The following is a 13,950-nucleotide window of genomic DNA, read 5'->3' as shown; positions in this document are numbered from 1 at the left end:
GGATCGTTGTTTGCCTTGAACAAATCGAGTTTGAACTAAAAAACATTTAAGCTTAAACTTTGGTTGATTTGAACCCTTTCACATCGATGTTCCTGCACCAAAGCTTATTTCATCAGTGATTTTTCTTCTTCTTTAATGATTCAAAAGAATCGAGTTTAATCTCTAACTACCCATTTTGGATTCGAACTAACCCTTTTTGCGATTCAGCTCAATTTGAATCCAACCTTAGGTAGATATGTATCCAATGTTTTCCTATTTTAGAACAAGTGTGTGTTGTAAAAAGCACTGAAAGCCCATTTATGGGGATGCAAATGCAAAGCAAATAATTGGATTGATTTTTAGGTATTTAAATCTTTCCTTCTATTAGTCTCACCTTTTATAGAGCGACAACAAACAGTGAATATCATCCATCCGTCTCTTCATAGTTTTCAAAACTTTTTCCAGAATACAATTGACTTGAAATATCAACGGCAATGCTTTGATTTCAGAATTTTCGTTTGATTGATTGGTCTTTTTCAAAATACAGATTCATTATCTTGAACCCCTTTTCATCCTATCTCCATGGATGGTATTTGAACCCAAATCTGACACTAAATCCACTAAAAGGTACAACCACTGGCTAATCAACATGACCTGTATCGTATTTTCTTTCATGAGACAAACAAATTATTATTGGACATCAGCTCACCACTGGATAGATTATCTGAACGCCACGATAAGAACCTTACATAAATTATTCAAATTGTTTAATTAGTATCATAAAAAAATCAGATTAATGAACCTGCAGGTAAAGATGCATCGATCAAATTCAATAGTTTATGAAACTCTTTAAAAATTCATAGATACTAAATCCTGTTTACCCACTCACAGCTGTCAATCATGCCTTTATAACCCCATAATCAAAACTTTATTACAAAATTCCATGTGACTATTGCATATTTTAATGATCAACTAATTTTATATGTAACAGAGTCACTGTTGCGATAAGTAATTGTTAAGATTTGGCAGGCAATATTGGGCTTAAAAGCATTGCGCCTTGAGCTCCACAAACAAAAACAATTGCTTTGTGTTCTGAAGCCCCATGATATGAGAACACTCAAATAAGTTATATAAGAGAAGCACAAAGAAAGAAAATGGTTGGAAAGTGACTACTATTCGTTACAGTCCTGGCTAACATTAAAATCCTCAGAAACAGATAAGGAATTACTAGAGAAATTGGAAACAAAGATGGTCTGTGTCTGGAAAATGAAACTAAAGACAGCAAGTCCTAATCAGTATAGAGAAATCTGCATATGAATCTCAGATACAATCATTCCTGACCTAACTGTCAATGGTTTTGGTTGTAATCAAAGCTCAGGGGTTGTTTACAGAATGGAGCCTGCCAAAAAGATTATAAAGTTAGATGTCAAACAACAGAAAACCAAAATTATAAGAAGTTGGAGTTTTGCATGGTTTGACACCCTATTCCTGGGAAAACGACTTGCCAAATAACTAAATAAAAGTTCCAACTGTTTTAAAAGCACTGATATAGAGCCAAGTTCCCTGAGCCTTGGTGCCAAGAGCAAAATACTTTGGTTGAAATGACTGGTTAAATGTTTCATATTAACCTCAACCGCATTGAAAGAAAAACAGTTCAAAACATGTGCTGATAAACAATTAATTTCATCAAACAAGAGTAAGAGTATCACCCAAAAGCTTCAACTCGTTGACATTCATGAAGCAGTATTGGCAAGCGTATAGACTAGTTATCACATTATGACAAAACAAACCTAATACTTTAAAAGGGAGAAGTTCAAGGATAAAGAAGAATAATTGTCGCAGAGAAAATATTTTCAGAAACAAAAGCACAGAAAGTAGACAACAAATAAAATGCCGGTCACAGGCCAAGTACTTGTATATTCCAGGCCAAACCACTATTACAATTTTAAGGGCCAGAAACTCCCAAATTCAATGTCAGATGTGATGTTGGTAAATTACTAGAACAGCAAAATTAAGAAAAAATTTGGAAGTTGCCCATATGGAAGGCATGCTGTAACTCATTTAACACCAGATATTGGAACTCATAGCACATTATGGGCCTAATCTTTCAACCAAACCAATAACAAAAAGGATAAAATTATCAACACAAGGCCCATTGCAACTATGCCATTCCTGCAGTTATCCCATAGGTAAAAAACCAGTGTTCAATTGAATCAAGAGTACCAAAAAAATTAGAAAAAAAAACATCTTACCTGAAAAACAGCATGTCTAAACTGCTCATATGAATTTGCATACATCATTGCAGCACTGGGCCATTGTACATATGCAGCTTCCATAGATGTCTGTTGTCCGGTGGTACAATAAGGGCTCATAATAGCATTTGTTGTAGGTCTATAGTTGAGGGAAGCTTGAGTCCTAGGGATCTGACCCAACTGGGGATAGCTAGTGTCATACTGAATGAATGGAAGTTGAACTTTCCGCATGTTGAAGGGTGCCAAGCCAAAGCCCTGATTAGCTGGAAGGCTCCTAACATACCTGCATCAATTCATAAAGTAATTCAGCTTGATCCAAATAGGAAATCTATTCATTTTGTAACATGCAAATGAAAAATCAAGAAGATGAATGAAGCCAACAATATTCTATGCCTGGCATACAAAAGATTAATTGCCCCATTTCTTATTGAAATCTAAGATAGAAGAAGGGGGGCAAATGGCTAGTACACTAGTCAATACAAGTATCAGAACACCATACCAGACCACAAAATCATACAAAGAATGTCCAGCCCAATTGCATTGCTAGTGATCATTCATGATAAAAATCCCATCTCAAAGTTACCCAGTGAAAGAGGCACCAAAAGAACTTTAAAATGCATAGCAAATAAATATATAAATGCATGTGTGTATATGTACAGCCATTCACCTATACAAACATCCTGAAATTTTTTAGATAAGCACCAGGGGTGACCATCTAGGCGAACTCGCTTCACAAATCCTATACTGTGAAGTGAGCCGCCATCTGCTCACCATTGGTCCACACGGCAAAAATTACAGGATTGATGTATGTACATACATGCATAAATGTACATTCAACTAACTCTATACACCCCCTATAACAAGGGTATGAATGAAACCAAGGTCTCTACATTTTATATATAATTCAGAATCCATATGCTTTTGCAAGGTATCTCATAAAGAGAGACAGCAACAGGGGTCTAGTGCTAAGAATGGAGTTTCACATGCATGTTTCCCAGCACGAACCAAACAAATGGCACCCCTGCTGCAAAGCCATCGACCACCAGAATAGCTCTACAATCCCAGATCATGAAAATATAAGCCCTACCTATCATAACTCCGATCATAATCAGGATCAGTACGATCCTTCTCCCTATCTCTGAAAATAGCAACTCGAGAAGAACTACCATCTCTGATGCTAACAATCTTTTCTGAATCAATAACAGAATTCCTGCTACTTTCATTCTCATCTCTGCTCAAGCTTATACCTTTCCCATCATTAGGGACCTGAGACAAAGTTTCCTCTGGGTCAGGACAACCAGGACTACTAAATATGCGGGCACGTGCCCTGTCGTACTCCTCCTTCCTCTCTTCAACACTTCTGACAGGACTTCGTTTGACCCCAAATTCATTAGCCTCGTTAATAGATCCTCCATTGGGCCTAGGCCTAATAACAATTTTAACCTGATCAAGCTTATCACTTTCTTCAGACTGTTTAGCAGGAATTTCAGATAAATGAACAGCAGGATATTTGCTTTCTGCTGTTTTTCTCACCAGAATTCGATTACCCAACCCATCTAAGCCATTTTCTTGGACCATAGTTACCAGCCCATAGTGTTGAGAAACACGATGTGCAGCTAGTCGAAGATAAGAAGTAGGAAAATGCTGGAACTCGAAATACTGCTGATCAGGATTTTGCAAAAACCTCTGGATATCAAGTTCCATCCGCAGAACTGCTCAAAAGAGAAAATCAGAAGATAGTTAATTCTTGCAGTTACAAAGAAAAATCCACATAAATATACAATTATTAAAGCAACTAGAAGGAGCTTCTATGAAGTAAGTGCCATGATATAAAAAGCATACAAAAACAGATAACATACCACAGAATTTAGAAAAAGTATAAAGTTATTGAATTGTGTACTATCTTCACCTAGATCCCTAAAATCTATAAAAATAAAAATAAAAAATTTCAATGATACATTTACCAGGACACTTTCAATTGTGCATATCATCAGATAAAATAAGAATTGCACTAATGCTTGCATACAAGCATTTTACAGCAGATGGAAAATAAGAGACAAACAGTTTTAAGCTCCCTACCAGCAGTAAAAAGTCTGGCAATGAGAAAAGTTAATTACCAAGAGCCAAAGAATAATCAAATTCTTACTTTAAAAAAAAAACTATTTAAATTGATAAAAAAGCAAATAAAAAAAAAACTTAAACTAAGTGAATTGCATATAATTGAAGATTATTCTGGCTTTATATCTATGTAGTTCTACACTTCTTGACATTGCTTCACGACACTTTAGATTTCTCTTCTTGGTCATTTTACCATTATGGGTTAGTATAAAAGAAGAAATAAACACAAACAAGTTGTGCTTTCATTGACAGAACAAGGGCTAGCTTTAACATTGTCTGTCCAAAGGCAAGTTAACATGGAATTCTTGAGTATCGAACATAGAAATTCGGGTAAAAGGGAGACTAAGTTTAATATAATTATAATATGTAAAATGAAACCGACAAAAAAGAACAAAACCTTTGTGATTCCACCATGACAGTTGAATCAACCTCAGGTTTGGTTAGAGAGTTAAATTTCATTCTTTGCTTCAATTAGAAAGCTCTTTAGCTTGAACTCCCTTGTCTAGAATGAACAAATTTATACCTAAGAGAAATGATGAAGGGGATTAACTTGAGTTGCAAATGACTGAATTGAAGAAATGCTTGCTTAAACAAAGATTTTTAGCTCAAGTCCAATCAAGCTTCAAAATTAAAGTGCAGGTCTGTTAAAGAACTTGAGAAAAGCTTGAATTTGGGTGACTCCAAGAAAAATGGAGCTTGATTTAATTTCATATTTGAACTCAATAAGACGCAGAAGTGACAATTTCACTAGCTTAATCATCACGAATGAGTTAATAAAATATAAAAATTTATGAATATAATATAAAATTTCATAGACATAGAGAAATCAAGACACAAACAATCAAATTTGAGTTTAGAAGTCCTTAATTATCCTAGTTATTGAGGAAAAATTTATGAATAATTCTTTAATCATCAATATCTTTCCCAAAAACACTATATCTTTACATGGAAAAGATCCAAAATCATTTCCTGAAAGTACATAAATAGGAAGCCTCACAAACTCCTATAGACTACAATTTAGATCTTTCCTACATGAGCTTCTTTCCCATCTAAGCTAAAGAAGGTACATTCAAATGTACCAATCTCTTAGCTAAACAATGGTATTTAAATAATTACAAAGGTTACACAGCCGAATCCTATTAATAACTTTAATTTAGATAGCGTGAATCAAAGTAATGGCCATGAACACTATTAATATTCAAAAACAAACAACAACAGTTTACTAGGTCAATTCCAAACCAAATTGAAAAACAAACACCAATCCACCAAAATATTGTTTTCTTATATCCACAGACTGGACTTCTACTAAGAGTAAACTGAGTTTGAAACTATAAATTCATTGATCTACTGTCATAATTGTCATAAAGAATTTTGAACCCTAAACTATTTGGTTGAGAGCTAAAGTTCTAAACAACTCATACGCTGGGGTACCAGAAGTTACTCAATCATAGACATCACATTCAGCTAAACAAAATGCAAAACTAATTGTGGATTTAAATTACAGAAACTACACATATCAGATCCTTGATATCTTTGGAACAAGAATTAGCGAGTAATAGCAGGATTTGAAATACCCTTTGTATGTCGCCATTAAGATATTAATGAGAAAGCAAATTTTAAAATTTCAAGCTAAACTGTCAGTACTTTGGCCCCACCTAAAAAGCATAAGAAAGAAATCTTTCAAACAATTCAGCTGAATTTCTGCTTTTGATAGATACACATGTTGAGAAATAGCATTAACAAACATCGATAATAAGAATACAAATTTGATTTTTCCTCTTGCTTTTTCCGGAATTTTCCCACCAACCAAACAAAACAAAACCCAGATCTGAGAAAAATCCAATCCTCAGATAACAAATCTCCAAACAAGAAAATCAGAAAAACCATAACCTTAATACAATTCAACGGAGAAAACCCACCAATTTCACAAAACCTTAAAATTCAAAAACACCAAATCGAATGCTCCAATCACAACACAACCAAAAGAATCAAACCCATTAACATAATTAAGGCTTATAATAGGGAATTCAACGAGAAAAAGACAAGGGCACTAACTGGTAAGGCGATGACGAGGGTTCTGAAGAGCCTCAACCAAAAAGGGATCCACCATTGACTGTTTATCGTTGACAACTGTTGTGGTGGCTGTGGTTGTAGAATCCATGAATAGCTCCTCTATCTCTTTCTTGAACTAACTCGACTTTCTTCCCCTTTAATCTTCTTCTCTAATTCCCCTACAAGAGAAAAAAGAATCAAAACGAAGAAGGAAAGGGTAGCTTCGATTTGGGCATTAGATTAGAAAAGAAGAGAAGAGGGAAGAGGTGGGTTTAGATTTGGGTTGGGTTGATTTGGTTTTGTTTTGTTAATTTGTTATCCTTCTCACCGGAGGAGGAGAAAGGAAATGAAAGAGGAAGGCTGATATGTTTAGGATTTTATTTATTTTGTCTCAAAAATTGGTCAATGTGAAAGGACAAAAAGTCCAACCGCAATTATCTCTTCGCTTGGGTGCCTCAGTTGCTTTTTTTTTTTTTTTTTTTTTTTTAAATTTATTTAGAATGAGATTAGTGTTACTATTGTTTCTAACCTTAGCAGCAGTAAATAATAATTTCTGGGTCTTTTAAGTTTTAAAAAATTTAGACTAAATCTGGATTTTTTTCGGCAACAATAAATTTCTAAATTTCATGTGTTAAAAAAAATTATTTATATTTTGTGGCCTTAAAAGATTACCTAAAATTTCAAAGAGTTTAATGAAAATATCCAAATTATCTAATATGGTACCAGAATTATCTTATCTTTATTTTATGTAAACTCTAACCCTACAATGCATTCACATATACAATCTCACTTATTATCTCATATTGTGATTTTGATATTAAAAAAATAAATTTGTGATCATGATTTCGATCCAAAGAGAATAAATTTATGATATTAAGTTATTTATACAAACAATAACTTAAAACTTTGGGAGAAGGACTATTTCCCACCTAACTTTTGATGCTTTTTTAAAATGTCACTCATGATAGATAGAAAACCCTTATTCCCACCCCTGAGCCGTTAACCTTATAAGAATCCGTTTGAATGAAGGGGCATTTTAGTAATCTCAAGTGTTATATAGGTTTTATAAAAACGAGAGAATAAAAAATTGTTTATTAAAAAATTTTCTGTAAAAATTAAATGCGGTCGACTGTTCTGTCACACATCATCCACCCATGCTTGACGCGTGGCGAAGCTTACGGTGGAAGGAAGCTTTATTGGCGAGTTGAAGCAAAATAATCGGTGATATGTTTTTGATGGATGGTGTGGCAAAAGGAAATGAGGACACGTAGAAGGAAAAAAGAAAATGACACCTATTTTAAAACGATTTTTTGGTATTTATCTTCTTTCTCACAATCACAAGCATATGTATTTTACAAATTATCACAAACCCAAGTTATTAACTTTTCTAATTTAAGATTTGTCCTTCAATATCACGAAACATCTCTTTTTCTTAAGAATGAACTAAAAGATTGTTTTGAAAAAAAAGGAATATTTCAGTACGAATTAAGACATAAACCTTTTTGGAAGTTTGGAATTAATGAATGGAAAACTTGGTTAAGTAGTCATTATCAATACGATTTACCTAGGATTAGATGGACTAAATTAGTATCACAAAAATGGCAAAATCGAGAGCATTAAGACTGTATGACTCAAAATAAATAGTTAAAGTGATTGGTGTATCTACTCCAATGATACTATTATTTCGTACCATTACATAAGAAGATTCGGGTAAAATATACACTTCCTCGGGAATGAAAAAAAAGCGATCTATTTTCATTTGGTATTTTGGCTTTATTTTTTTGACTCCTCGATACTCAATCAAGTCCTCTTTTTTGACGATTGAATGTGCCCTTATAGTCCCATATTTGTAATTCCTGAACTCTTTCTTCTATATCGAGGATCATCGAAATAAGCAAAAATACTATTTCTACAGAAAATACCCTTTATCGGTATATCGATCGAGATACCTGAAAGGGGTAATAGTTCTTTCTCTTGTTCTTGAATCGATTGGAATGGAATGAGAAATCGATTTCTTCGCCTTTTTGCCAATAAATCAGAATGCTTGTGGAAAATTGCAAAATGTAGGAGATTCCAATGACCAGTACCTATGGTTCAATTAAATCCCAAATAATCAGGAATCCCGCCTTTTTTTTAATCAGAAAAATCTGAACTAAATAATTTATGTCTCACTTGATCATTATTCACTGAGAGACTCGAAATAAATCTTCGTTTTTGACGCACTCATACGCAGTGCCTACAGAGAACTAAATGCGTAATGATTTTTCAAAATCAACGGCTAATATTGCTTAGATAGAAATCAACAACTATAGAGAATTTCAAAATCGATAAGCCAATCAAATATGGACATATGTTGGGGCGTTTTTGTTATTTAACAGTGTTTTGAATAAATATCGACAAAAAAAATAATTTTTTAGTATATTGAGAGTTAATGAAAAAGCGACGCGTGGCCTAGTAATTTGAAACGCCATTTTGAACGAGGGAAAGAGAATGAAGGGTTTCATTTCGTTCTCAAACAATTACGTTGCCTTTTGCTAATTCTCTAAAGTCTGAGAGTCCTGTGAGTTCCAAAAACTAACAACGGCCAATGGCAACTGCAAAATGGTGACGACAATAGTAACGACAACGTCTTCAAGAGTGAACGAAGTAGTGTTTCAACCAACAACAACGTGAAGGGTTTTCTGTTACTGTCTTTGAACCTACGACAATGATAGTGGTTTTTCGTGTTGTTTCAAGCAGCAATAACGATGAAAAGTACACCAACCAAGGGCCGTAGAAGTTCTTTGGCCTCAAGGTTTGATCTGTCCATGTCTCGTTGTTTCGTGCATAATGTTTTAACATTATACCGTTTATGATGGTCTGCTCTATTGGTAAAAAGATTAAATGTGTTAGTGTATGTTTATGTTAACGGTTGGTTTTATGATTTTTCTACTATGTTGGTTTAGGGTTAATGCTATGGTGATGTATTTTACGTATATAGTAGGCCTAACAAATTTACGTGTAGGTTTTGCATGCTTCCCTAAGTACTGTTGTTATAGTACTTAGAGTTTGTTTTTCTTCATCAGATTTGTTAATTATTTTGTTGCAGCACATGAAAAAATAGGTGGATCTGATATTTTTAATTAACTATTGATTGTAAATAAAACTTCTGATTAGGGTTTATTTCCTATTGAATAAGCTTACTTATATGAATAATATGATTGATTATGGATTAAATATACTTATATGAAGAGTTGTTATATGTTTATTGTTATAATATATATGGTTATATGTATATTGTCTACTGTATAATATATTCATACTGTTTACATGTAATACATATGTGCAAATTGTATTACAAACTTTCACGTTATTTGTAACATGCTTATATAATGTATTATAATATATGAATTGAGCATGCATACTATTAATGTATTTTATACTTGAATATTGATGAAAGTTGTGAACATGCATTATTTAATATATTGGTTGGACATCCATGAGTGCAGTGCTACTGACGTGATAAGAAGGGGTAATACCTTCAAGTCTCCTAGTTTAACAACTCCCCGTACCAACAATGTAAATAAATGCGTGTTGTTTGATGTTTATTGATTCTTTGCAAATTGCACGTTTGCATTGTCACTGTATTCTGATCACATAATGGATGAACAATTTACATGTTTATATGTTGTTTACATATTGTCATGTTTGCTATAACATGTTCACCTATATACTGTTGGATGTTTGAATATTATGCATATTGTTAATGTATTTTATGCTTAAATATTGTTGGAAGGTTGTGAACATGCATTATTTGGTATATTGGCTGGACATCCAGAAGTGTAATGCTACTGATGTGATAAGAAGAGGTAATACCTTCAAGTCTCCTAGTTTAACAACGTCTCATACCAATAATGTAAATAATGCGTGTTGTCTGATGTTTACTGATTCTTTACGAATTGCATGTTTGCATTGTCACTGCATTCTGATCATATAATGGATGAATAGTTTACATAGTTGCATGTTGTTTATATGTTGTTTACATGTTGTCATGTTTGCTATAACATGCTCACTTATGTACTGTTGGATGCTTGAATATTGTTTGAGGGTTGTGAACATGCATTATTTGGTATATTGGTTGGACATCTAGGAGTGCACTACTAGTAGCGTGACAAGAAGGGGTAATACCTTCAAGTCTCCTGGTTTAACAACGTCTCGTACCAATAATGTAAATAAATTCGTGTTGTTTGATGTTTACTAATTTTTTACAAATTGCATGTTTGCATTGTCACTGCATTATGATCACATAATGGATGAACAGTTTACATGGTTGCATGTTGTTTACATGTTGTCATGTTTGCTATAACATGTTTACCTATGTACTGTTGGATGCTTGAATATTATGCAAACTGTTAATGTATTATATGCTTGAATATTGTTTGAGGGTTGTGAACATGCATTATTTGCTATATTGGTTGGACATTCAAGAGTGCAGTGCTACTAGCACGACAGGAAGGGGTAATACGTTTAAGTCTCCTGGTTTAACAACGCCCCGTAGCAATAATGTAAATAAATGCGTGTTGTTTGATGTTTACTGATTCTTCACAAATTGCATGTTTGCATTGTCACTGCATTCTGATCACAATGGATGAACAGTTTACATGGTTGTATGTTGTTTACATGTTGTCATGCTTACTATAACATGCTCACCTATGTACTGTTGGATGCTTAAATAATATGTATACTGTTAATTTATTTTTTTTATTTTCAGTATATTAGGGATATGTCACGGATAGGATGTTGCCCATGATGTAGTTTAATTTACGATTCGATTCCTTTGTTATTCCATGTGAAATTCACAATGTTGATCCAGATGAGTATAGTTATATTGTCTTCATCAAAGACTTGAAAAAATGTATAGCCAATGAAGATGAAATATTGAAGTTGTATGTGAAGAAGAAAATAAAGATTCAAGCAAAAAAGCCTAATGGAGTGGGGTGATATATTATAAACTATGACGAAGATATATATCATATGTTTGAAGAGTATATTAGGGTTGGGCTGAAAGATATTGACATATTTATAGAATTCCTTCTAATTGCGACAGTTGGAAATATGACCCATTTGTCATTTGAACAGTAGCCTACAAAAGTCTTACAATAGCTTGTAAAACCCTCATAATAGCCTGTAAAACCCTCACAGTAGCCTACAGAAGCCTCACAAGAGCCATCCCAACCATCACAGCAACTTGCGGAAGCCTTACAGTAGCCACCCCAACCCTCATAACAGTCTGTAAAACCCTCACAACAACCACTCCAACCCTTACAGCACATTGCAGAAGCCTCATAATAGCCACTCCAACCCTCACAACAGCTTACCCAACCACCACAACCCTTACACCAACCTTTACAACTCTCACAACACTTTCCCCAACCCTCACAACACCCTAGACAACTATCAAAACGGTCTCCCCAACAACCATCTGATTGGAGTAATAGATCTTATACGTATAAAGGAGAAATCTTTAATATTGAATGTAGTGACGATGACTGTCACTAGAGCGGTGCCTCCCATGAAGATGCATAGTTAAACGATGTTAATGATAATGTGGAAAATTTAAATGAAGATACACCTATAGTAACTGTAGAAAATACCAATGAAGAGACAATTGAAGGTATGAATAATGAGATAGTTAGGGGTCTATCTAATGGTGAAAAAGGCAGTGGAGATGAAAATTCTGATTCATCGAGTTCTGCATGTGATCTTGCTACAAGGCTGTCTAGGTTTATGAAGGGAAAAACATTCACATATGGTGTAAATGGGAAAATTAATTTTGAGGTGGGACAAATTTTTGAAAGTGTTGGTTATTTTAGGGAGATATTAAGTGATTACACAGTTCAGAGGGGCTTCGAATTGAGAAAGATATACAATGAAAGAAAGAGAATAAATTAGTTTGTGCAATAAAGGGTTGTCTATACCATTTTTATGCAGCCATGATGGTCGATCAGCAGTCTTTTCAAATAAGAATATATGAGCACACACACACACACACACTTGTTTGAGGGTTCAGAACAACTCAACAGCTATTGCTTCTTGGGTAGCAAAGAAAATGGGGTGTTTTATTCAATCACAAAGAAGGTCAACCATTAAGCCTTTGGCTGAACAACTGGAAAAGGATAATTTTTTGAAGATTAGTAGTAAAAAACTCTATAAGGCTAGGAAAATTACAACTAGGATGATAATAAAGGAGCACTCTGACTCATTCAATTGGTTGTTTGGGTATTGTAACATTTTGTTGGTTAGTAATCCTGGTTCAAGGGTTGTTTTGAAAGTTATTAGGGAAGAAATCTTATCAACTCCAAGATTCCATAGGTTTTTTGTGAGCTTTTCAACACAAAAAAAAAGATTTATCGAAGAATGTCATCATTTTGTAGAAGTAGATGGTTGTCATCTCAAGGGTCATTTTGGGGGAGTTCTTCTGTCTATAGTTGCATTGGATGCCAATAGTGGGATATTCTCATTGGCTATTTATGTGTATGAGGTTGAGAATAGTGACACATAGGGGTATTTCATTAATTTACTGTATGAATTTTTTGGGGATGTCAAGCCTATCACTTTCATGAGTGATAGGCAGAAAGGGTTAATAAATGCTTTAGAAACATAGTGGTCAAGCGTCAAAAGCAAAGTTTGTTTAAGGCATCTTTATGCAGACTTTAGGAAAATTTTTTCTCGGGATGCATATGAGGAACCTTTTTTGGGTTGTTTGTAGAGTATCCAATAAGGTTGATTTCTAGGATGCATTAACAAAAGTACGGGAGGTTGACCAGATAACACATAAATAGATCATCGAAAATAAACCTGAGCAGTGGTCTAGGTTTGGATTTGATACAAATGTCAAATATGATCATATCACTAACAACATGAGTGAATCCTTCAACAACTAGCTTGGAGAAGATAGGGAGATGCCAATTTTGAGTTTGTTGGAACTTTATCGGAGGAGAATAATGACAAGAATTCAAGGTAAACTCAAGGCAGTTAGAGAGTGGGTTACCCCACTGCCACCGCTGCGGTTAGCCAAGTTGAATAAGAATATTGAATTTGCTAGAAATGTGAGGATTCTTCATGTTGGTCTGATGGAGTTCGAAGTCATTGACATGTCTATTTTGCCAAGTAGAACATACACATTGGATCTTCAAAAGAGAAGTTGTGATTGTGGCATATGGCAGATTTCTGGTGTCCCAAGTCAGCATACAGTGTGCTCCTTACTGCATATGAATTTTTTGTCATTTGAATTATTTGTTAATGAGAAACTCAGAATTCTAACATATATGACAACATATCATGGAATAATTCATCCAATTCTAGATAAAAAGAACTGACCTGCCACTTCTGAAAGCAAGCTACTCCCACCCTATAGACATCCAACCTATGGCAAGCCAAGAAGAGCAAGAAAGAGAGACCCTGATGAAAGACCAAAGAGAAAACAAATGTCCATTGTCAAATGCAGTCTATGCAAGGAAATTGGTCACAACAAGAGGTCATGTAAAAATAATCTTGCTGCTGCAAATAG

The 13,950-nt window shown here is 34.2% G+C and overlaps 1 protein-coding gene across 2 annotated transcripts; it reads right to left on the bottom strand.

Moving 5' to 3' along the window:
- Positions 1 to 1,085: 1,085 nt before the first annotated feature.
- On the bottom strand, positions 1,086 to 6,773 carry LOC123197962 (cAMP-regulated phosphoprotein 21-like). 2 transcript variants are annotated; one of them, XM_044612504.1, is made up of 4 exons: positions 6,405 to 6,770; positions 3,319 to 3,943; positions 2,232 to 2,514; positions 1,086 to 1,378 (listed from the first exon to the last, which is right to left on the bottom strand). In XM_044612504.1, the coding sequence occupies exons 1-4, from the start codon at positions 6,508 to 6,510 to the stop codon at positions 1,328 to 1,330; spliced, it is 1,065 nt and encodes a 354-aa protein (XP_044468439.1). In that variant the 5' UTR covers positions 6,511 to 6,770; the 3' UTR covers positions 1,086 to 1,327. The 2 variants fall into 2 exon arrangements, with proteins under 2 accessions (XP_044468439.1, XP_044468438.1); XM_044612503.1 differs by lacking the exon at positions 1,086 to 1,378 and adding an exon at positions 1,855 to 2,151 and having other exon boundaries at positions 6,405 to 6,773.
- Between the last annotated feature and the right edge of the window lie 7,177 nt (positions 6,774 to 13,950).

The sequence above is a fragment of the Mangifera indica genome, chromosome 15 (assembly GCF_011075055.1).
Source record: "Mangifera indica cultivar Alphonso chromosome 15, CATAS_Mindica_2.1, whole genome shotgun sequence".
In the NCBI taxonomy this organism is placed as follows: Eukaryota; Viridiplantae; Streptophyta; class Magnoliopsida; order Sapindales; family Anacardiaceae; genus Mangifera; species Mangifera indica.
This window is presented reverse-complemented; position numbering and strand designations above follow the sequence as displayed.